We start from the raw sequence: 26,338 nt of genomic DNA, 5'->3' as shown, positions 1-26,338 counted from the left end.
CCGATCAGTTGTGAGCGCTTTCTCTCTGCTTTTCTTAGACTGCGTGATGACAAGTTCAGCGATCACGTGGCCTAGGCGCAGCTCAGTCCCCCCCAGTCACGTGAATGGAGCTGAGCTGCAATACCAAGCACAGCCACTATACAATGTACGGCGCTGTGCTTGGTCAGCTGCAAGGAGTTGATTGGCGGGGGGTCCCGGGTGTCAGACCCCCACCGATCAGATACTGATGACCTATCCAGAGGATAGACCATCAGTAAAAGAAATATCTTGGAAAACCCTTTTAATAAAAATCACTTTATTTCCCCGTGTTCGTATGTGTCAGTGGTATTATGCAATCAAGTGTATATAATGCAATCTTCAATTATTTATTAATTCCAGTAATCACTGCAATTCAGACGGGTTTATTGCGAGGCAAATGAGCATGCCAATATCTTCTACTAACGTAATGCGATTGTCCACATTGCTTCCTCTGCTGGCTGGATTCAATTACAATACATTAGTAAGTGCAATGGATTCACTTTCTCTGCGTGATAAATGTCACAACCCCTTTAAGAACAAATTACTAACAGTTTGCAACGAAGGTCCAGATGGTTGTTTCCAGTTGGGGGGGTCCCCTGCACAGTCTGGCACTGGCAACACTTATTGGATAGTGTCAGAGCAGGGACACACCCTCAACAGGTAACACTCTTCTGGACCTTCACTGTAAATTGCTAGTAATTCATTCATAACTTCTAGTATAACGTGTAGTAAAAATTGCATAGTACCATGTCAGCCAGAAAAAAAAAAAACACGAGATGTTGAATACTACCTTTATTGGCTAAATCTACAAAAATCATACTGTAAGCTTTCAGAGCGCAGAGGCTCCTTCTTCAGGCAGAGTTAGGCCCCTTTCACACGGCGAGAATTCTGTGCGTGTGCAATGCGTGAGGTGAACGCATTGCACCCGCACTGAATCTGGACCCATTCACTTCAATGGAGCTGTTCAGATGAGCGGTGATTTTCACGCATCACTTGGGTGTTGTGTGAAAAATCGCAGCATGTTCTATATTCTGCGTTTTTCACGCAACGCAGGCCCCATAGAAATGAATGGGGCTGCATGAAAATCGCAAGCATCCGCAAGCAAGTGCGGATGCGGTGCGATTTTCACGCATGGTTGCTAGGAGATGATAGGAATGAGTAACCCCGGACCCCATTAAAGTCTATTGACTGTATTATTTTCCCTTATAACATGGTTATAAGGGGAAATAATAGCATTCTTAACACAGAATGCTTAGTAAAATGTGGCTTGAGGGGTTAAAAAATAAAAATAATTAACTCACCTCATCCACTTGATCGCGCAGCCGGCATCGTCTTCTTTCAGGACCTGCCAAAGGACCTTTGATGACGTAATCTTCTATCTTCATTCAGCAGGACCTGCGCTGACGTCACCGCGCTCACCGCGTGATGAGCGCGATTACGTCAAAGCTCCTTTGGCAGGCCCTGAAAGAAGAAGAAAGACGACGATGCCGGCTGCACGAACAAGTGGATGAGGTGAGTTATGTTTTTATTATTTTTTAACCCTCAATTGACTTTATACTAAGCATTCTGTATTAAGAATGCTATTATTTTCCCTTATAACCATGGTCTGGGTCTGGGTCCCACAATCAGTTTTTTCTCACGCACGTCCAAAACGCATTGCACTCGTGCGGAAAAAACTGAGCAACACAATCTCAGTCAAAACTGACTGAAATTGCGTACGCACTCACACGATTTTCCCTGATCGCAGGAGCAACGCATCCGGACCTAATCCGGACACGCTCATCTGCAAGGGGCCTTAGGCCTCTATCACACGAGCATGACGGATTGGCTCTGGACGCATGCGTTCAGTGAAACTCGCACCATTTTGCAAGCAAGTTCAGTCAGTTTTGTCTGCGATTGCGTTCAGTTGTTCAGTTTTTTTCCGCGCGGGTGCAATGCGTTTTGATGCGTTTTTCACACGCGTGGTAAAAAAACTGAAGGTTTACAAACAACATCTCTTAGCAACCATCAGTGAAGAATGCAATACATCCGCACTTGCTTCCGAACGCAATGCGTTTTTCACTGAAGCTCCATTCACTTCTATGGGGCCAGGGCTGCGTGAAAAACGCAGAATATAGAACAAGCTGCGTTTTTCATGCAACACAGAACTGATGCGAGAAAAAAAAACGCTCATGTTGTACACAGACACATTGAAAGGAATGGGTCAGGATTCAGTGCGGGTGTTATGCGTTCACGTCACGCATTGCACCAGCGCGGAAAACTTGCTCGTGTGAAAAGGGCCTAAGGCACCCGCGCTGAATACTGACCCATTCATTGCAATAGGTCTGTGTACATGAGCGTTTTTTTTCACGCATCATTTCTGCGTTGCGTGAAAAACGCAGCATGTTCTATATTCTGCGTTTTTTAACGCAGCCCTGGCCCCATAGGAGTGAATGGGGATCAGTGAAAAACGCATTGCATACGCAAGCAAGTGCGGATGAAATATGTTTTTCACTGATGGTTGCTAAGAGATGTTGTTTGTAAACCTTCAGTTTATCACGCGCGTGAAAAACGCATCAAAACACATTACACCCGCGCGGAAAACTCGCTTGTGTGAAATGCGGCCTTACAAATGAAAGACTGAGAAACAGGAACAACATTTAGAGGATGTTACAGGAAGACATGTACATGGGGAGATGCATCATTGAGATAAGACAGAGCCATAAACAGTGGTCTTGTTATAAGCAGACTAGATCTACTTCTAGTAGGAATAATAGAGGAATGGCACATCATAGAGTCATAAGAATAGATGCTCCAGAATGGTTGTTATATGGGGAATGCAAGAAGTTACGACAACAGACATGTCAGGAGAGGGGACAGCAACTCTTTAAAGATTTTATAAACAGTACATATTGGTCCCTGTGGTGCACACAATTGAATTTGACCATCTTAGGCCAAGTTCACACTTCAGTTTTCATGGTCAGTTATTTTGATCAGTTATTGTGAGCCAAAACCAGGTGCCGGTCAAAAAACACAGAACAGGTGCAGATGTTTCCATTATACCTGATCTCTGTGTAGGCTTCACTGCTGGTTTTGGCTCACAATAAGGGCTAATGCACACAAACGTATTTTCTTTCCGTGTCCGTTTTTTTTTTTACAGACCGTATGCGGAACCATTTACTTCAATAGGTCCGCAAAAAAGAAGAAAAAAATGGAAGTTACTCCATGTGCATTGCGTTTCCGTATGTCCGTTCCGCAAAATAATAGAACATGTCCTATTATTGTCCGCATTACGGAGAAGGATAGGAATGTTCTATTAGGGGCCAGCTGTTCCGTTTCGCAAAATATGGAATGCACCCAGACGTCATTCGTATTTTTTTTTGCGGACCACAAAATACATACGGTCGTGTGCATGAGACCTAACTGATAGAGATAACTGATGAAATAACTGACGTGTGAACTCCTTAAAGGGGTATTCTGGGCTAGAGACTTTTTCCTCTATAAACAGATGATATTATTAATGGCATATTGCTAGAATATCAGATGTCAGATAGGTGGGGGTCCCACCTCTGGTACTTTCACCTACCTGCAGAATGGGTTCCCAGCTACGTAAAGGGAGAGCAGTCAAACATATGCAGCGACCCTCTGTTCACGGCTATGGGAGTTCCGAAAATAGTGCAGCATAGTTTCCAGCAGTGGGATAGTGGTGAGTGAAGAGGTGGCTGTGTATGCACAAAGTGCTCTTCATTCACCACTATTAGTGTCTTATGAACTCCCATAGCAATGAATGCAGAGCATGCACAGTGCACTCTCCTTCACTTCAGGGACCCCTTTCTGCAGATAGGAGCGGGTCCCAAAGGTGGGATCTGCACTTATCTGACACTGACAACACATCCTAGCGATATAACATCAATGTCTGAGATGGCAAATCCCCTTTAATTTAAAGACGCATTCCTATCTCAGACAATGGGGGCATATCGCTAGGATATGCCCCCATTGTCTGATAGGTGCGGGTCCCACCTCTGGGACTCGCACCCACAATGAGAACAGAACAGGGAAATGAATGGAGGATGCACTGTGCATGCGCAGCCGCCCTCCATTCATTTCTATGGGGCCACTGAAAATAGCCGAGCACTGGCTCGGCTATTTCCCTCTGCCCCATAGAAATGAATGGGAGCAGGGGCCGCACGTGCACGATGCGCTCCCATTCACTTCTATGGGAGCAGCGCTTGGTGGTGGACAGACCCCGGGAAATCCGGGGTCCTCCGGCCACAGCTCTCTCCCGCTCCGTTCTCATTGTAGGTGCGGGTCCCAGAGGTGGGACCCGCACCTTTCAGACAATGGGGGCAATCCCTAGCCATATGCCCCCATTTTCTGAGATGGGAATACCCCTTTAAGAAGTCAGTTAATATCTTCTTGTTTTTGGGGATGTTTAAGAGGAAGTCAGTGTCTGGGGAAACACAGGAAGAACATGCAGAAAATGGGTCGAAGCCGTGGCCTCTGGGTTGCAAGGAAGCAGTGCTACCTACTGAGCAGTATAATATTATACCAGGCAGTGAACATATAGGGGGAGATTTATCAAACTGGTGTAAAGTAGAACTGGCTTAGTTGCCCATAGCAACCAATCAGATTCCTCCTTTTATTTTTCACAGTTCCTTTGGAAAATTAAATGTGAAATCTGATTGGTTGCTATGGGAAACTAAGCCAGTTCTACTTTACACCGGTTTGATGAATCTTACATGTCAGCAGATGCAATTGTTGGCAGTCCATCATCTCTTTACGGTCAATCAGGTGCCCTCGGTTTTCTGTTTAGGTCACACATGGCAGATTTGCTGAAAACATTTCTGCCGCTGAAAATCCCTTCCATTCATCCTAATTGGATTGTTGTGGTGACGAGAACTGAACACTGGCAGAAATGTCTGCAACCAATATATACATAAAGCAGATGGAAAGCCAAAGGCAGGATAACAGGAGTCAATGCAGAGAGGAAATGGTTAACGGCGCCTACGACTTACATGACATAAAGGTAATTTGATGTTCCCAGTGAATGAATGAAATATTAATTCACCGTGGCGGATCCTCTCTGAAAGGAAACCTAATTATGCTGCATGATCCCTAATTTCTTCCCATTATGCTATTAGCGTTCGTCGGATGACGGTTGTTTTCCACTTGTGGGCACAGGAGCCGTGCACTGCCCGGAGGACTTACCTTGCGCCTACGATTACCAGGTAGTCCAGCAACCTGGGACACGGCTGCTTCTTCTTCTGCCCCATGGTGCTGCCGTAGTACTATTTCATTTTACAAGCTCCGACTCTGCTCGCTGGACCATTGCTGACCACGTGGGATCACCAGCAGGGACCTGGGGAAAAATTGGAACGGACGTTAGCCCATCATATCAGGTCTACATACAAAGATCAGACTGCAAGTGGGGGTACAATGGTGGGGGCCGCCCTGCGCAGCGCTTCTGACAGCCTCCTTATACCGAGAAGCTTTTAATGTATGCATCTGATATCATCCTGGTGCGTAATCATCTGCAGATTACCATCTTCCTGATCTTCTGCCACCAATACTTCCACCACCTCACCGTGCACGGCCCTCCCCCCTTCTACACATACCTCGCCATGCACGTACATCATACGTGCGTTTTACCTTGTATGCATCACACTTCGACACAACACAGCCTCCTGGCATGCATCCCCGGCACAGAGTGCTGCCCTGTCCCTTAGCGTTCTTACCCTTCAGCAATGATCTGCCCTACAGCTTGGGAATCTCACTACCTGTGCAGTGGTGCCCCTCATCATGTATCCTTGATGTAGACCCCCGCCATATATCCCACCCCCTCTGAGCAGTCACCTGGCCAAGTACCCTTGTAGCACTGCCCAGTTGCCCCACAGCGGTGCCCTTCATCAGAAACCCACCATGCCCACCTGCCTGGCCAAAGTGCTTCCTCACCAAGAATCCTGACCCAGCACAACCATCCGTCATTGCCTCATTGCACAACCAACCCTTCTCTCAATGCCCTAGGCTGAATCTCCTCTCCCAAAAAACATCTGCTCTCCACATATCCACACCTCCCAGCACAGCCCCCCCCCTCCTGCCCCCAGCACAATCTCCCCCCCCCATCCCAATGCACCTGACCAGAGGAGGTGCACCCACCATCTCATGCATTAGACTCATGTACGATCCTCTCCCCCTGCCTTGGCAGTGATCCGCACAGCAATCCCTCTCCTTGTTTTTCCTGCTTCCTCATCGCGCTGCGCACATCCATCCCTGAGCCTCGGCTCCACCGCGGCCATCCTCATACGTGCGGATCAATCTCTCCCTGCTTCTATTAATCATCTGCCCCTGCTGCTCTGCTGGAACATCTCACCCTTCATCCCTTCCGCTTCTAATTCCGTCCCTCACCGCTGCCGCCCCCCTGCCTGCCGGGAGTCATGTCCTCTCAATTATAGTCATCGCTCCCTGCATCTCGCTGGAAACGTAGATATCAATCACTGAGCACGCCAGTTCATAAAGATGAAGCAGAGCTGAATTTGCTGTTTAACTCTTTAAGGTTGCAATGAGAGCAGGGGCTACCTCTGGCAGGTAGACAATGTCCGCCTCCTCCTTACCATTAGAACATGGGGTATGCGTTATAAAAATTACTAATAATTTTATAAATTATTCGTATTCCTAGTACATCTATTGTATAAAGGAAGGTCACCTCTGGCCTGTGGCAGGGCAGCCATTCGAGACTATGCGTCCTGGTGTCTGAAGAGCAGGAGGTTTAGGGTACATGCACACGTTCAGGATTCATGTGCGGAGAATCCGCACTGAAATCCGCAGGTGTTCGCAGGCAAATCTGTGCGGTCAATCCGCATTAATTGGTGCGGATTTGCATACGGATTTGCGTGCGGATTTGGTGCGGATTTTCCGCATGCGGATTTCACTAAGTGAATGAAGAAAATCCGGTCAGGAAAAAAAAAATTAATTGACATGTCGCGGATTTTAAAATCCGCACCGCAGGTCAAAATCCGCGCGGAAAAAATCTGCATCGTGTGCATTGAGAATTTCAAATTCTCATAGAATACAATGGACATGACCTACGGTGCGGATTTTCCGCACGCAAATCCGCGCGGAAAATCCGCACGCAATCCTGATCGTGTGCAGGGGGCCTTAAGGGGATATAAAAAAAATAATAATAATGGATTCTTTCTTCCAAAAAGAGCGCCCCACCTGTCCACAGGTTGTACGTGGTATTGCAGCTTAGCCTCATTCACTTCAAGGGAGATTACCCATAGACAGGCCAGTTCTGGAAGAAAGCAGCCATGTTTTTCTAATACTCTACAACCCCTTTTAATAAAAAAAAAGAGACTGTCATGATGAAAGATATCCTTTAAATGAATTGTTCAGCCTTGGAGCTGGCAACCCCTGGGGTTCTTCCCGCACCTGAGCATAAAAAAATAAATAAAAAATGTATTGTCCGTCGTCCTGCCGTTGCTCTATTCCTGGCTGTTATTGGTCCCCACAGGACCAGGAAGAAGCTTGGTCCCATGACTGCTGCAGCCAATCAGAGCAATGAGGCCTTTTTCGGTCCCTCGCTGCCGCCTCGCTCTGGTTGATCCAGCAGTAAAGTGTCCCCCATGTGTCATTTGACCTAGTGGCCAACGTGACACATAGAAACCGGTGGAGGCAGGGGATCAAAGGAGCCGGAATCCAGTGGGGAGCGGGAAAGGCCTGGTTTACATTTAGTTTTTTCACTGACGTGTGCGGTCTGCATCTTCCATGGACAGCATCTGTGTTTGAACCATTTTTCACTGACCACTGCTCTGGAATTACCGTATTTTTCGCCCTTTAAGTGGAGGGGAAAAATGTCAGTGCTTCTTATGGTGCGAATATGAATAAATGCTTCCATTATGGAGGCGCTCATTAGTACCCACCAAGAAACGGTGAATGCAGCGCTCCCTGTGCTTGCTCTGTACTCACTGCTTCCTGGTCTTCTCCTGAAGGCTCCTCACACTGTGCTGTAACATGGTGCACAGTGCGAGGTCGGGGGCCCGCGCTGTGACCTTGCCCTGTGTGTGACGTCAGGTCACAGAACAGCGCGCCATCCAGAGCAGGAGTGGCGGCGGCATCCAGAGCAGGAGCGGCGAGTTGATTTTTTTTCTCTGATCTGAGGTCTGATTAACATGTGGGTCTGACTGGAGGTCTTAGAAACATGGGGGTCTGATTAAAACTGCAGGGGGGGGGGTCTGATTGGGAGTCTGATAAAAATATTTTTTCTCTTCTCTTTCTCCACTAAAACCAAGGTGCGTCTTATAGGGAGAAATTTTCAGCTGAGCAGTGTCCGTGGAATACAGATGGCACACGGAGTCTGGACAGAGCAAGAAGTGGCACCTATTATTTGGCTTAATGGCCAGGGTGAAAACTGCAGGATTTTTTTTTTTTTTTTTTTTTATATTTATAGTGACAAGGAAAATTAAAAATATAACTATGAAAAATTAAGAAAACATGATTAGGTCACTTTCAGAAGACACATTCCCTTTAAGCCTGGGCAGCTACCAGCATCCCCGTCCCTCCCATACACCAGCACAAGTATTTTTCCTTATGGCATGTGCGCTCCATCAGCTCATGGCTGCCAATCTGTGCCGTATCTCCAAGCAAGTTTTCCGCATCTGTTCCGAGACGCCTTCTGTCGTCGAAGTCACAATATAAACACGAAACTAAAAGCATCAGGATCCCTCCCACTGTATGTACACAGACCTGGAGCCTCTGTGACGCGCGCTCTGTCACGGCCTGTGCACACAGTAGTCAGGCCGCGCAGGCTAAAGGCAGGTTTTACTTAGGGGATGACAATACTATCAGCCATCTGCCTCCTCCTCCTGTACGCCTCCTCCATTGGCAGACTGTTACCCATGGCTCCTGCAGTGGTGGGGGAAGGTCATGGCTGCACTTGCCATGATACACCGCTGGTGACTAAAACATGGAGGCAGACATTTTACAGTCCATGTAGTGAGAACTTTTCACCTCACTGAGGTATGAGGCCTTCATCTTTCTTTTGCCTTGGGGCGTCATTACAGAGGAAGCCCCGACTACAGTGTGACAGCCATTGTTCAATACGGGCCGTAAAACAAGAGTTTCAAGAAATCAAATTCACCATTTACAAGCCATTTTATACAGAAAACCAGGCCCACAGTAACCAATCACAGCGCAGCTTTCATTTCTCCTCAGCAGCTTATGAAGTGAAAGCTGAACACACGCCTCACTACCCATGGCAACCAATCACAGCAAAGCTTTCACTTCCCCACAGCAGCTTATTAAGTGAAAGCTGAACACGGATTGGTTGCACACAGCAACCAATCACAGCGCAGCTTTCATTTCCCAACAGCAGCTTATGAAGCAAAAGCGGAACATGGATTGGTTGCCCTCAGCAGCCAATCACAGCACAGCTTTCATTTCTCCTCAGGAGCTTATGAAGTTAAAGTTGAACACACGCCTCACTACCCACAGCAACCAATCACAGCACAGCTTTCATTTCCCCTCAGCAGCTCATGAAGTGAAAGCTGAACACTGATTGGTTGCTACAGGCAACAAGCAGTTTTTTTTTTTTCCTGTCTGACAAAGTGGATGGTTTCGGCAGCAGATTTTGGTGCAAATCCATGTTTAATCTGTGCCCAAATCCTTATGTGCTAAAGAAAAATAAAATAAAATAAAAGTCACCCCAGGCAGAAACCCTCATAAAATAATAAAAGAATATATAAGAACATATTTCACCGCCTGTCTCTATCAATGCCACCTCACCGTCAGGCTTTTTTTTTGTTGACATGCACATATACTCCATGTGGCAGCTGCAGCCAATCATTGGCCTCAGCAGTCATGTGACGTCACTGGTCTGGGTCTACACGGACACTTCACTGCTACATCCAAAAAGATTACGTCATGGCTGCAGTGGCGGCGAGGATCAGAACGGTGGCGCTGGAAGTGGTGGAGGGTAAGGTAGGTGGGCGGATGTTTTTTTTTTTTAATCATAATTCCTGACTTTGCGTCAAAATCCGCTGCTGAATATACCCGCTAGGCCTGGACTTGGCGTAACAGACTGGCTTGTTGCTTATAGCAACCAATCCATGCTCAGCTCAGTCGGACAACCCCTTTAAACGCAGGTTTTGAATTGCTCTGAATGAAACGCCATATTTTCTGTCCTCACGGTACAGGTACATTGAGGTCTTCCCTCATCGAATTGCAAACAGTAAAGCGACTTAAAGGGGTATTCCCATCACAGACAATGGGGGCATATCCTATCGATACGCCCCCATTGTCTGTGACGGTAAAACCCCTGTGCTGTTTTTGGGGGAAAAAGCACACATGTTTTCCTAATCCTGGACAATCCCTTTAAACGAACAACTGTGCTACATTTGCACTCCCCTGTGGAAGCCATATTGATTGACAGCTTTCCCAGGAAGCAGAAATAGCCAGTTATTCAATAAAATCTATCTGTATAGAGCCACCTGCTCTTTCTTCCATGCCTTATTTCTCTGTCCACCTCGGTAATATTGCTGAGGTGGACGCACATGCTCAGTTCCTTTCTAGAACTACCAGCGGCTATATCTACTGTGACAGTTACAGGGAGAGAACTGCAGCAGATAGGACATGCTCCCTCTGATTTCTGATAGGGAGAGAGGTGCCAGAAAGGACATGTCCATCAAGCTGTGATAGGGGGTTGCAGCAGAAAGGACACGCCCCGACGAGCTGGGCTAGGGAGAACTGCAACAGAAAGGACACATCCCTTGTGATCTGATAGGGAGAAAGCTGAAGGAGGACACCCCTTAAGCTATTATAGGGAGAGATTAAACTGAAAGGCCACGTCACCCGGGGCTGTGATAGGGAGAGAGCTGCAGCAAAGGACAGGCCCCCTGAGCTGTGATATGGAGACAGTTGCAGCAGAAAGGACACACCCCTGAGCTGACAGCCTGAATTAAATGTAGCAGAACAGTTGGAGCAGCGGATGGAGAGATCTCTAGACCAATGTGAGGTACAGGGCCGGTTCTAGCTGTGTCAGAAATACTACTGTCATGTACTGTATGATGTCTGATGTTCGTTTTTTACGTCCATCATGGGATAACCCCTTTAAATGGGTTGTCCCACCATAGCAACCTATCACCTGTCAAAATGCTAGGACCCCCAAGCCATCACTAAAACGGGGGTCCCCAAGACCAATGTGAGAATGAGCAGAGGTCAGACGGGCGTACTTCCACCCCGTTCAGTCTATGGCACTGATCCGACCGTCCAGGGGTGCAGGGACATACGTCCAGTCCAGGGAGAGGCAGCAGTCTCCTCGGGGGGAGGGAAACCGTCAGTGGGGACGACAGGAGGGCGAAGGAAAGGCTGCAGGTTATTCTTGGATTATTCCTATGGGGCTACATGACAATCTGTGCAAGGACAGCGTGAAGCGGAGGTCGTGTCTTCAATCAATACGGAGGAATCAGGGCGATGGGGCGACGTCACGAACCAGCACTGGAGCAACGGGCGGATAATGACCTACATCCAAAACTGAAAGGCGGCTGTGAGGAGCGGGGACCATGACTTCATCAGGAGTAAATTGGAGAGCGTGATGAAGAGGCAGCAAGGGCCATTACTGTCAAGAGGAGGAAGAAGGGCGGCTGGTAAGAAGGAAGACAGGAATGGTGACAAGTGAGGGGGATGGGAGCCGGCAGCACATGCAGATCACATGGGGAAGAAACTGTATGCACGTCATTTCTATAGGGTAAAGGGAGATAAGCGGCCGCCACTGGCACCTCTTCTCCAGAGCAAAAAATAAATAAAAAAGAGACCGAACAGGATAAGTCCGTCCTATACTGCAATTAACGCTGCACGTGTTACCACCACAGCAGATATCAGGAATGGACGCCAAATTGTCCACCCGTTCCCAGTAATGGTCGGAGATCATCAACTGAGACTCCAATGATTAAAGTGAATAATTAAAGGGTCACGCCCCTTCTCATTTTAACCAAGAAAAGGTCACCCCCAACCAAGAGCTGTGCTGGAACATAGCCCCATTCACTTAGGAAGTGGCGCCGCTTTGGAAAAAGTCTGTGCCCCTTTCATTGAAAGCAGAGGTGGGCATGCCAACGGCTGGGACCCTACCGACCAGAGATGTTAATGACACAAAGGGATATTCCCATCTCATAAAGTTATGGCTCAGAGATAGTATAATGGGAGGGGGCTCCGACCTCTATCACCCCCACCAAACCTGAAAATAGAGGGGGCCCGGCGCTGATTCAATACTGCAGCCCCTTCAATGTTTGCACCCCGGCCTCCCAGCTATGCAGGGCGCTGCAGCCTGACCGATCCACTGTGTGGAAGTTCCCCGCACAGCTGATGGCATGGTGCCCCCATGCAAGGAAGGACTGTCAGCACTTTAAAAAGACCCCTTCACCTCTCCTGACATGTCTGTTGTGGTAACTAACTACTTGCATTCCCCATATAAAAACAGCTCTGGAGCATCTATTCTTATGACGATGTTGTGCCATTCCTCTATTATTCCTGCTAGAATTTGCCAACAGTCTGCAATAAAGGTCCAGATGAGTGTTACCTGTTGGGGAGGTGTCCTTGCACAGTCTGACGTTATCAGTTATGCCTCATTCACACATCAGTGTTCGGTCAGTGATTTCCATCAGCGATTTTGAGCAGAAACCAGGTGCGTCTCTAAACACAGAACAGGTGCAGATCTTTCCCCGATCCCTTATGTATGTGGAGGCTCCAATCATGGTTTTGGCTCAAAATCCCTGATGGAAATGACCAAAACAAACATCAATGTGTGAATGAGGCTTTATACTTTGCAGGGACACGCCCACAACTTGTAACACCCATCTGGACCTTTATTTCAAACTTCTAGCTATTCATTCATAATTTCTAGCAGGAATGACACAACATAACGTCATAATAATAGAGGTTCAGAAATTGTTATTACATGGGGAATGCAAGTAGTAACTAAACCAGACAAGTCAGGAGAGGGGACAAGTCTTCTTTAAAGGGCTTCTCCGGGACTAGAAAAAAATATGGCTGCTTTCTTCTAGAAAGAGCGCCACCCCTGCCCACAGGATGTGTGCGATATTACATCTCAGCCATATTTACTTCAATGGAGCTCAGCTGCAATACCAGACACGACCTGTGGACAGGTGTGATGCTGTTTATTGAAGAAAGCAGCCATGTATTCTATTCCTGGAGAACCCCTGTAAGAGAGATGCAAGCAGCAAAGCATTTTCCCAGACAGTATAACAGGGAGCTCTAAATCCAATATTACACATCAGTCACCAGATCAGAAGACGCAATAGAAAAAAATTTGAAGAATGACACTGGAGTGGAAATGAGTAACCTGAAAAGAATGGGTCGTAATAGAAGCCGGGGCTGTAGGGCATGAACTGTGACAGGAGAATTAGACTATTGACACAAGTCGTTGGTCGTGGAGATAACACCCACTAGGTGAAAGTGGCGTCACACGTGTGAACTCCGAGCTGACCAGGGTACCAGATGGGCAGGAAGCAGAAGGGCTATACCTGGGCTCGCCGCCCATAACAACCCCTCGCTGCATGGAGAGTATACAGGGGCTTCCACAGTGCGGGTACATACATTACTATCAGGAACCAGCTGGATCACCCCATAACCTGACGGCATGACGCATCAATGTGCCTCCATGTGTCCTACCACACCAATGCCAATGCACACTATAGGCGTGCAGGATCGGTCTTCTAGTACCCGCTGGAAGAGAACAGCACCGATCTAGCCTCCAGATTACACAGCACGCAGTACTCAATACAGCTGCATGTGCACAATGGTCCAATCTGCTGCAACATTTGCATAATCCACAAATAAACCGCCATATGATGATCCGAGCACCATGATGGTGTCACTAAGCTGTATGACAGGGGCGAATGCAGTCATGCATCAGTACACTGGCGTCACACGACCCAAGGTGTATTGTGTGAACCCGATGCACGCTATTTTTGCACTGGGTCCTAAACGCCCCCCTCAGGCATAGGAAGCAATGGGGGTCCTGAGCACCCTCCTTAGCCATGGGAAGCAGTGGCGGTCCTGAGCACCCCCCTCAGCCATGGGAAGCAGTGGGGGCCCTGAATACAACCCGCCCTCAGCCATAGAAGCAATGAGGGTCCTGAGCGCCCCCTCAGCCATGGGGGTCCAAAGTGCCCCCTCAGCCATGTGAAGCAATGGGGGTCCTGAGCGCCCCCTTCAGCCATGGGGGTCCTGAGCACCCCCCTAGCCATGTGAAGCAATGAGGGTCCTGAGCGAACCCCTCAGCTATAGGAAGCAAGCTATAGGTCCTGAGCGCCCCCCTCAGCCATGGGGGTCCAAAGTGCCCCCTCATCCATGTGAAGCAATGGGGGTCCTGAGCGCCCCCCTCAGCCATGGGGGTCCAAAGTGTCTCCCTCAGCTATGGGACGCAATGGGGTCCTGAGCACCCCCCTCAGCCATGGGGTCCAAAGTGCCCCCTCAGCCATGTGAAGCAATGCGGGTCCTTAGCGCCCCCTTTAGCCATGGGGGTCCTGAGCACCCCCCTAGCCATGTGAAGCAATGGGGGTCCTGAGCGCCCCCCTCAGCCATGGGGGTCCTGAGCGCCCCCTTTAGCCATGGGGGTCCTGAGCACCCCCCTAGCCATGTGAAGCAATGGGGGTCCTGAGCGCCCCCCTCAGCCATTGGAAAGCAGTGAGGGTCCTGAGCACCCCCCTCAGCCATGGGGGTCCAAAGTGCCTCCCTCAGCCATGAGACGCAATGGGGTCCTGAGCACCCCCCTCAGCCATGGGGTCCAAAGTGCCCCCTCAGCCATGTGAAGCAATGCGGGTCCTGAGCGCCCCCCCTCAGCCATGGGGGTCCTGAGCGCGCCCCTCAGCCATGGGTGTCCTGAGAGCCCCCCTAGCCATGTGAAGCCATGGGGGTCCTGAGCGCCCCGCCCCCCTAGCCATGTGAAGCCATGGGGGTCCTGAGCGCCCCACCCCCCTCAGCCATGGGGGTCCTGAGCGCCCCACCCCCCTCAGCCATGGGGGTCCTGAGCGCCCCACCCCCCTCAGCCATGGGGGTCCTGAGCGCCCCACCCCCCTCAGCCATGGGGGTCCTGAGCGCCCCCCCCCCCTCAGCCATGGGGGTCCTGAGCACCCCCCCCCCCCTCAGCCATGGGGGTCCTGAGCGCCCCCCCCCCTCAGCCATGGGGGTCCTGAGCGCCCCCCCCCCCTCAGCCATGGGGGTCCTGAGCGCCCCCCCCCCCTCAGCCATGGGGGTCCGGAGCGCCATGGGAAGCAATGGGGGTCCTGAGCGCCCCCTCAGCCGTGCAGCCCTAGAAAGCAATGACAAGAGCATGCATGATAGTAGAGCAGGATAGCAGATACCCACTGACAGCCCTGTTATGATGCCCAGGGAAGCAGTGACAGCAGGGCTGCGAGCACTGACAGGAGGAGGAGCAGTCATGCACCACACACTCTCAGGGAGGGGAGGACATGCAGTGTGAACAGTCGCTTACCTGCTGGCGGAGAGAACCCGGTTTACTATTCCCTCGTCGTCCGCCGCTGCTGCAGTCTGTCCGGGGCCTGACAACATACAAGAACCCGCACCCGGCTACCCCCACCTCCCGTGCCCGCGCATCATCAGCAGGGACGTGCCACAAGAAAAGCCCCGCCCACCATCCTACTTACGACGTGACGAACGTTCTACCCTTGCGTCTTTACGCAGGGGGGCGGGGAGATGGTTTCTATGGTGACAGTGACAACGGCCTATATACAGCACAGAAGAGACACATAGAAGATTATCAGGAATCTGATTATATAATGTGTGCAAAACCTACAACGTGCTGACACACAGTGCTCCTAATATACTACTGACACATAGTGCTCCTAATATACTACTGACACACAGTGCTCCTAATATACTACTGACACATAGTGCTCCTAATATACTACTGACACATAGTGCTCCTAATATACTACTGACACACAGTGCTCCTAATATACTACTGACACACAGTGCTCCTAATATACTAGTGATATATAGTGCTCGTAATATACTACTGACACACAGTGCTCCTAATATACTACTGACACATAGTGCTCCTAATATACTACTGACACACAGTGCTCCTAATATACTACTGACACACAGTGCTCCTAATATACTAGTGATATATAGTGCTCGTAATATACTACTGACACATAGTGCTCCTAATATACTACTGACACACAGTGCTCCTAATATACTACTGACACATAGTGCTCCTAATATACTACTGACACACAGTGCTCCTAATATACTACTGACACATAGTGCTCCTAATATACTACTGACACATAGTGCTCCTAATATACTACTGACACATAGTGCTCCTAATATACTACTGACACATAGTGCTCCTAATATACTACTGACACACAGTGCTCATAATATACTACTGACACACAGTGCTCCTAATATACTAGTGATATATAGTGCTCGTAATATACTACTGACACACAGTGCTCCTAATATACTACTGACACACAGTGCTCCTAATATACCAGTGACACATAGTGCTCCTAATATACTAGTGATACATAGTGCTCATAATATACTACTGACACATAGTGCTCCTAATATACTAGTGATACATAGTGCTCCTAATATACTACTGACACATAGTGCTCCTAATATACTAGTGATACATAGTGCTCATAATATACTACTGACACATAGTGCTCCTAATATACTAGTGATACATAGTGCTCCTAATATACTACTGACACATAGTGCTCCTAATATACTACTGACACATAGTGCTCCTAATATACTACTGACACACAGTGCTCATAATATACTACTGACACACAGTGCTCCTAATATACTAGTGATATATAGTGCTCGTAATATACTACTGACACACAGTGCTCCTAATATACTACTGACACACAGTGCTCCTAATATACCAGTGACACATAGTGCTCCTAATATACTAGTGATACATAGTGCTCATAATATACTACTGACACATAGTGCTCCTAATATACTAGTGATACATAGTGCTCCTAATATACTACTGACACATAGTGCTCCTAATATACTAGTGATACATAGTGCTCATAATATACTACTGACACACAGTGCTCCTAATATACTAGTGATACATAGTGCTCATAATATACTAGTGACACATAGTGCTCCTAATATACTAGTGATACATAGTGCTCCTAATATACTACTGACACATAGTGCTCTTAATATACTAGTAATATATATAGTGCTCCTAATATACTCGTTGTAAGAAATTCTTATACATAAAATGTATATATAATATAAAAAACTAAATGTACTGATCCCCTAGGGGACAAAGGGGTAAAACTTAACATTTAATATGCATTTCTAAAATAGATAAGCGCTAGCAAGGAGAGCCTCTAATACAAACAAACAAAAGACAGCCCAATACGGCCTAGACCAGTGGTGGGCAAACTTTTTTGTCAACTGAGCCAAATATCGCCAAAACCACGATTGGAATTTCTTTAGAGAGCCACATTTTTAAAACCTAAAATATTGCGTCAACAGTACCAGTGAGGACTATTAGGCTCATGCACACAACCGTGTGCCCGCAAAAAAGTAGCGCATGCTGAAGTGAATGGGTCCATGATGCGGGCTGCACACGGTTGTGTGCAGCCCGCATCAAGGACCCATTCACTTCAATGGGTCCAGGATCCGGTCATATGAGTGCTACAGAGTGCTTCCGTGGTGCTTCTGGCTGTGCCTCCGCACTGCAAAAAAGTAGCGCATGCACTACTTTTTTGCGGTGCGGAGGCACAGCCAGAAGCACCACGGGAGCACTCTGTAGCACTCATATCCCGGATCCTGGACCCATTCACTTCAGCATGCGCTACTTTTTTGCGGTGCGGGCAGTCGGATGCGAATCGCGAACCCCATTCAGCTTCCCCATACAGCTTCCCCATGGTCTGTGTCCGTGCATTGCGGACCGCTATTTGCGGTCTGCAGCACAGGCACGGCGCCCTTACATTCGTGGGCATGAGCCCAGAATGTGTTTTTACATACTTTTATATGTACTTTCTTTTATTTGGATGTTGATTATTATTTCATTTTATCTTTATCATATTTTACTTTTATTAAACTTGTCTGCAGATGTGGATGTAATGTGGATGACGCAGTTATGGGGGATATCTGTGGATGACGCAGTTATGGGGGATATCTGTGGATGACGCAGTTATGGGGGATATCTGTGGATGACGCACTTATAGGGGATATCTGTGGATGACGCACTTATGGGGGATATCTGTGGATGACGCACTTATGGCGGATATCTGTGGATGACGCACTTATGGGGGATATCTGTGGATGACACATATATAGCATAAGATGCTATATATGTGTCATCCACAGATATCCCCCATAAGTGCCCTCCACAGATATCCCCCATAAGTGCCCTCCACAGATATCCCCCATAAGTGCCCTCCACAGATATCCCCCATAAGTGCCCCCCACAGATATCCCCCATAAGTGCCCTCCACAGATATCCCCCATAAGTGCCCTCCACAGATATCCCCCATAAGTGCCCTCCACAGATATCCCCCATAAGTGCCTTCCAGTAAGTAATGTATTAGTGGGGGGAAGGAAGGAGGCAGGGACACTTGCGGCGGGGCCGGTGTAGTGCACACACCGGGGGCAGCTCCTACCTTTCTGCTGCAGGACATTTCGTTCCTCCTGAGCGGCGGCCTCTTCACCACTCGTCACATGGCCGTCAGTGGGCAGCCGAACTAGAGCGCCGCTGCCCGCCCTTCTGCTGCTGTGCGCAGCGTGACATCTCTCCCTCCGTCATGCGCCTCCTGCCCCGCTTGCCTGCTTCATTCATAAAGTGGAAGGAGCAGACAGACGGGGCAGCAGGCGCATGACGGACATTTTACAAGCAGCTTGAGCGGCGCGATATGGCTGCGCGGGCGCCCACCCGCCAGCCCGCACCAAAGAGCCGCATTGAAGGATCAAAAGAGCCGCTTGTGGCCCGCGAGCCGCACTTTGCCGACCACTGGCCTAGACAAACAAACGCTGGATGGTAACAAAAAAGATATAGCATAAAAAGGAACGTTCTCACCCATAAATGCTGTAGACGTAGATGGTAGAGTCTCTTTCGTGCTGCAAATATCAGGCGGTAGACAGTGTTGACATGTTACCATACCGGATCGGTGCCAGCGTGTAGACCTCAGCATGAACAGGACTAGGGAGCAAAAAGACCCTAGATCACCCTACTGGAGGGGCAGGGCCTATAACGCCCTACCTGTCTATACGAGGTACTTGCCCCGCAAGGAGCATCCCTGTCCAGATACCTTACCCTGTGCCCGGGCGGAATCCCTAGTACACCCTATTAAGGTCAACTTTTTATGCTATATCTTTTTTGTTACCATCCAGCCTTTGTTTGTCTAGGCCCTATTGGGCTGTCTTTTGTTTGTTTGTATTAGAGGCTCTCCTTGCTAGCGCTTATCTATTTTAGAAATGCATATAAAATGTTAAGTTTTTCCCCTTTGTCCCCTAGGGGATCAGTACATTTTGTCATTTGTTTTTGGGAGTAATTGGTCAAGCTTGTTTACTTGGCCTCATAGATTGGTATATATAATATACCCTATTACTCAGTCTGATTCTTTAAAGGGGTTCTGCAGTTTTTTTAAACTGATGATCTATCCTCTGTATAGATCATCAGCATCTGATCGGCGGGGGTCAGACACCCGGGACCCCTGCCGATCATCTGTTTGAGAAGGCAGCGGCGCTGGCAGTAGCGCCACGGCCTTCTCGCTATTTACCGCAGGCCCAGTGACGTCACGACTAGTATCGATGGCCTGGGCGGGGCTAAGCTCTGTTTATTTGAATGGAGCTTAGCCCCGCCCAGGCCATTGATACTAGTCGTGATGTCACTGGGCCTGCGGTAAACAGCGAGAAGGCCGCGGCGCTACTGCCAGCACCGCTGCCTTCTCAAACAGCTGATCAGCAGGGATCCCGGGTGTCTGACCCCCGCCGATCAGATGCTGATGATCTATCCAGAGGATAGATTATCAATTTAAAAAAAACTGCAGAACCCCTTTAAGTTGGGTATAATAAATGAGACACAAGTGTAAGATCATAAGAAATAGATATATTGCACAATGTGGGAATATTGCGGGGCTTCGTTCTTGATATAGGTGCGGGTCCCAGCGGTGGGACCCGCACCTATAAGACAATGGGGGCATATCAGTGTGTTCATAAGGGATCTCGAACATCCATCAATATGTTCATACCAACAATTGGTAAACTCCAAGTCATTAAGAAAGACAGGTTTGAAGGATATCCGCAGACCCCTTGGTATAATATTTAGATGTAGGTAAAGACTCAAAAAGTACCAATCACTTTTGTGGTGTATAAGTTCCTTCAAATCTTTAGAAAGGGTTGTGCCACCCGGTACGGGATATTCTCCAGGATTATTATTGATGGACGATCTCATGTCCTGGAGTCCCTGTTTCCATGGGTCCAGTTCATATGGAGTGTTAAGATTCTCAATTTCATTGGAGACTCTTTTAGGTAGGTCCTGTACATCATTTAGTAGATATTAGTATCCCAAGTCAGCCCCTATGGCTCCAGCCGGTGCTTCCATCAGGGAGGATCGGTCCATAATGTATAAAAAGAAGAAAAAATGAAGCGTATGTTAGAAAGGTTAGGGGGACAGAAGGAAAGAAAAGGGAGAGAGGAGGGATATGGAGGAGGAAGAAAGACAGAAGAAGAAAGGAGAGGGAACAGATATAGATGAGAGAAGGAAAGGGGGGGGAGGGAAAAATAGAAAGGTGAAGTTAGTGATGTGAGGCAGAGAAAAGAAGCGGTAAGTGTAGGCTGCTCACACCAGGTTGGACTAACGGTTGACTCGCACGCCGCAGCATGCAATAAATACGCAAGAAAAAAAGGAATCAGTGGGGCGCCCAAGGTCATAAAAATAGAGAATATCCAATTAGAATACAGTATTATACTGATTTAAAAATAGTAACTATAGTATTATTATAACAAAATCCAAATCTAAGAGACCGAACAGCCACCTTCTTCCTTGGCTCTCCCGGGGTCACAGGGTATTCCTGTTTCCCCCAGGGAAGAAAGGAGAGGGAGAAGGGCCGTATGTATCAGACATAAATTAAAAAAATGAAAAAAATAGGTTAAAAGGAACACCAATTGTGTGTAACCTACACTTGAGATCTGATGGCCACTGTGAAGTCGTTCCACCAACATAAAGTGGGAGGAGATTTTTACCACAGTGGGGAAGGAATTTTTACACAATCTTGTGTGTTACTCAAGTCACTAGGGGAGGTTGGTGCAAGATAACCTCAAGACACTTGACACCAAGAAACCTCCCCCCCCTCGCCGAGGTAGCCTGTAGTATGGTAGTCCCTTCATTGTCTCGGTAAAAGATGACCCGGTGGACTTCTCAGGTAATACGGATTGACTTTAATTAGAGCTCGATGCGTTTCGGGGTATTAACAACAACCCCTTCCTCAGGAGCAATGCATGTTACACTGAATCAACAACATATATACATAACAAACAAGCAGGCAGGAACTTCCTCCACTTGGTGGGCCCACCTCCCGGCCCGGATACCCGGAACCAGAAGTGTACCCTCCCCGTAGGATTTGGAATTAAACAGAACCTAACTAACATTAGAATAAGTACCAATGACACCCAATAAAACTCTCAGGGGTTGGGTGTATGGGTTTCACATAAAAAGAGATAATTTTGTTCTTACTGTAAGGGTTGTGAAACTTGTCCGTATCTAACTCACAGGTTCACTTCCGGTTCGGCACCGGAGACTGAGGTGGGCGGAGATGAAAAATTGTGCCCGATGTGTGGACTTCTGGTTATATGGTACCGGAATCCGGAAGTGCGTTCCACCCATGGGACGCATCACAGCGGGAAACTTCACATGGCTTCTGGTCACATGGTACCGGAGATACGCTTTAAACCAAGGAGCGCATCGAGGGAGCTCACTGGGCGGACCAGAAATGTATTCTGGCAACAAAGCGCTTCCTAAGGGGACCACCCCCCCCCCCCCTTTTTTTTGGGAAACAGTTTAGGATTCTATGATAATAGCATACAATATTGCATAAAACAATGTTTGTTAAAGGATAAAAACAGAAAAACTATATAAAAATTGAAGGAAGAAAACAATATAAGAGGTTCGCCTTTGGCAATGCACATTTAGGGCAGTGTCTCAAATAATGAGCTGGCGCCTCTCTGTAGGGCAAGTCAAATGCGTACGTTGCTTTATACAGTATGCACAATTGCGTTTCCCTCCATTGCTCATTTAAGATTAATTTCCTGATACATTCAAAGCCATCCCTCATCTTTTTGGGTACGTCTTGGTCCTCTAACTCTCTCTCCCATGTGTGAAAAACACTATTTACCAGACCTAACATTTGAGTACTGTGGATCCTCTGATACAATTCTGACAGAGGGCGTAATGATGCCCCTGTGCCCAGAAGTGCATCAAACCACAACAGTCTATCCGCCCATCTTTTCTGATTGCGATTTACAGTAGGCTTTCAATTGTTGATAAGGGAGCAGGTGGTGTTTATCTCTAAGTTCTTCCCAAGGGAGAAGGGCCTGGCCAGTGCTGTCTAGCAGTTGATGTAGCTTATGTATACCTTTTTCTCTCCACACCCGAAACATCTTGTTTTCCCTACCCTGGGGGAAAAAAGTCAAAGACCACAGTGGCATCTGCGGCGACACATAGAACGACAGTCGGTAGATCTTTCTAATGGCTTTCCAGGACATAATTGTATCTTGCAATACCACACTCTGTTTAATTCGGGATGGGATATCACTTAATTTTGTGTGTAGCAGCGCCCCCAGTCGCCACGGGCGTGCCAACTCCTGTTCCAGGGAAGTAGCCGAAAAGAAGGAGGTACTCCATATCCAGTCCCTCACGTGGCAAAATAACGCTGCCAGGTTATAGTGACGAACATTTGGCATCTGAAGGCCCCCCTCCCATTTTAGCATCGTAAGTTTCTCATAGGATATACGTGACCTTTTATGCTTCCACAAGAAGGCTATGAAAGCTGAATGGATTTTCCTGACATCATCGTGTCTTAATAACAGAGGGATTGTCTGTAAAGGGTATAGGAGTTTAGAGAAACATGACATTTTAATCAGGTGTGCCCTTCCGCTTAAAGAAAGCGGCAGGTCTTTCCATTTTATCAAATCCTGTGTTATCTTTTGGATCAGGGGAGGAAAATTTAGGAGATACAAGGCTGTGGATGAACGCCCAATCTTAATCCCCAAATATTTCAGGTAATCCTTTCTAACTTCTATGGTGTCATATCGCCGCTTGTCTCTCTGGTTGTGACTTAGAAAGAGGATTTGGCTTTTGGATACATTTATTTTGTATCCCGTTAACGAGCCATAGTGAAGTAAAGCATCTAGTACCCCTGTGAAGTGCAAGTCCGGGGAATCTAAGTAAAGTAGTAAGTCGTCAGCGAAGCATGTCACCTTGGTTTCCATCTCCCCTGCGTCAATACCCTTGAACAGATCGGAATGTTTTAGATATAAAACAAGTGGTTCCAGAGCTATATTAAATAATAGAGGGGATAAAGGACATCCCTGCCTGGTTCCTTTCTCGAGTGCAATTGTATTGGATAGGAAGCCGGGTACATATATTTTCACTTCGGGTTTAGAATAGAGAGCCTTTAGACAATTGCGAAATTCCCCCGTAAAGCCTATAGTATCCAAAACCAAATCGAGCCATTCCCAACTGACGTTGTCAAAGGCTTTTTCGGCGTCAATCGCCAATAAAGCCGGATTGCCCCTATGTTGTCTCCCTTTCAGTCCGTCCTGTATCGTGAGGACTATCCGAATGTTAGTGATCGCCGACCTACCCTTCATGAAGCCTACCTGATGCTCCCCTATAATTGACGGCAGCAGAGAGGCTAGCCTATTGGCTATTATTTTCGACAGGAGTTTGACGTCTTGGTTGATAAGAGATATGGGTCTATAGGATCCCGGTTGTGTCAAGTCTCTATCGGGCTTGGGGATCATTTTTATATAAGCCATATGACCTGATGGCGGCAAACTATTGCCTTTCATAATAGAATTGTATAATGGAGTAAGAATGGGGGCCAATTCCCCAATTCCCCTGGAAGAGCTTTGTAAAACTCGGCCGGGAAGCCGTCAGGTCCTGGGGCTTTACCACCAGACAGGGTTTTGATCGTCATTTTCAGCTCGTCCTCCGTTATCTCTTTGTTCATGACTACTTGGGCCTCCTATGACACTAAGGGTAAAGTTACCTTGTTCAAAAGATCTTCAGCCCTTTCTCTCATGAAGGGGTCCCGGGTGTAAAGGGATTGAAAATATTTCCCCATTATTCCCAATATTTCCTCTGGTTTAGAGCGGAGGTTTCCACACTCATCTTTTAAGGGGTGGTAGTGGGATTGCTTAACGTAAGATTTAGTGAGATTGGATAACAACTTTCCCGCCTTGTTTCCATGCTGAAAGAGATCGGCCCTCTTACGGTCCCCGAACCATTTAGATGCCTGCTAGAGCATAATCATACGCAAGTTTGGCTGTTACCCACTGTAGTTTGTTGGACTCCGTCGGGTGGTTCGGAAAAGTAGTGTACATGCATCTGAGCTTCTTCGTGGCCTCATCAAATTTTCTCCTAGCTTCTTTCTTTTCCCCTGTAGTATATGCCATTGTATGGTCCCTTAATAAAGCTTTCGCTGTGTTCCAAAAAAGAGTATGTGATTAGAGATATGCTCTCTGTTATCCTGGGAGAATTCCCACCACCATCCTCTAAGTCTATCAACAAAATCTTCATCGGCTGAAAGGTGTTGGGGGATCCTCCACAGAAAGTCTGTCCCATGAGGCACGTCATCTAATAGCTGTAGTACTACCGGAGCGTGGTCCGATATAATAATGTCAGAAATCTTTACAGATTTCGTTTTGAGCAACAGATTTGGAGATCTCAGGAAGTAATCTAACCGCGACCAAGACATTTGTGAGTGGGAAAAGTGTGTGTACTCTCTCTCCATTGGGTGATGATGTCTCCAGACATCTACCATACCTGTGGCTTGTAGTTATGAAGAGAGAGTTCCCCCCCCCCCCCCGCCTTAGAACCCACCCGTGGACTACTACGACATCTGTCTTCTACATTATCATGGACTCTATTGAAATCCCCCGCAACCACCAGATGACCTTCCCCCTCTTGCAGAATGTTCACCTCCAAAGTCTTATAGAATTGTTGTTGGGAAGAGTTTGGCGCATATACGTTATAAAATGTGGTGAGGCCGCCGGGGATTCCAATACTAGTTTTTGTATTCTACCTTCCTCTATCGACTTTGTGGCCGTAACAGTATATTGTAAACGTTTGTGTAGCAGGATAATGACCCCTGCTTTTCTTCCCAATGATAGAGAACCCACTACCTGGCCCACCCATAATTACTGAAGCCTCCAGAAGTCTGATTCCCCCAGATGCGTCACCTGTAACAAGACAACATCAGCCTCTATTTTTTTAAGATGTCTCAGAACAGCGATACGTTTAGTTTGGGATCTCAGGCCCTTTACATTCCAACTCACTATCCGCATAATGCGTGAACCATAAGATTGACCTCAGGAGGCGCATCCAGGCAAACCACTCCTGGATTGTTTGACACGACCCACGCTCCACCCGCACCAGTCGGATACTCAGGATCTACAGTTCTACCACATGTCAGAATCACCTTGCCCCCCACCCTAACCCATTCCAGGAACAACAGAAACCCTTCCCCATAATACAGCGTTAACAACCCACATCTCGACTTCACTTTTTTCGCACATGATAGTGCATAGCCGTTGCAGCTATCCTTTTTACCCTTGTCCATTCTCAAAGTCCACATTCTTCTCCACCGCTAGCCCATTTGTAAAAAAACATGAATCAAACCAAATATTTTCTCTATTGCTCATAATCCCCCTCCTTACATGAGCATCTTCTTTGACTCGCCCAGCCCTGACTAAGAGGGCGCAGACCTTTTCAACAGAAAAAACTAAACTCAACATGAATCTCACGTGTCCCATCAGTGGTTTCTACGTCAACATCCCCACGCTGAGTCCTGTCTTGAAGAAAGTAGAGCCTGGTGATTCTCGGTCTTGGCCGTCGCCTTTGGAGATCCACGACTAGGCTGTCGGTTTACCCTCTTTCCTCTCCCAGAGAACCCGTTTCTTTGAGATGGACCACTGTGGAAGGCGAGGACGTCGTCATCTTCACCTAAGCCATCTTGAGCTTCTTTCGCGGTGAGGAAGGTTGAAATTGATCCATCCGCTTGGAACACCCTAAGCGTCGCAGGATATTGAAGGGTAAACT

The 26,338-nt window shown here is 47.7% G+C and overlaps 1 protein-coding gene across 10 annotated transcripts in view; it reads right to left on the bottom strand.

Moving 5' to 3' along the window:
* Nucleotides 1-15,635, bottom strand: part of MADD (MAP kinase activating death domain) — a 113,838-nt gene extending 98,203 nt beyond the window's left edge. For all 10 annotated transcript variants that reach the window (XM_040409196.1, XM_040409200.1, XM_040409197.1 and 7 more), the window contains exons 1-2: nt 15,503-15,635; nt 5,206-5,356 (exon numbers count right to left, since the gene is read on the bottom strand). In XM_040409196.1, the coding sequence (XP_040265130.1) occupies nt 5,206-5,270 (65 nt within the window). In that variant the 5' untranslated portion in view covers nt 5,271-5,356; nt 15,503-15,635. The remainder of the gene's footprint in view (nt 1-5,205; nt 5,357-15,502) is intronic.
* Between the last annotated feature and the right edge of the window lie 10,703 nt (nt 15,636-26,338).

This window comes from Bufo bufo, chromosome 10 (genome assembly GCF_905171765.1).
Source record: "Bufo bufo chromosome 10, aBufBuf1.1, whole genome shotgun sequence".
Classification (NCBI taxonomy): domain Eukaryota; kingdom Metazoa; phylum Chordata; class Amphibia; order Anura; family Bufonidae; genus Bufo; species Bufo bufo.
This window is presented reverse-complemented; position numbering and strand designations above follow the sequence as displayed.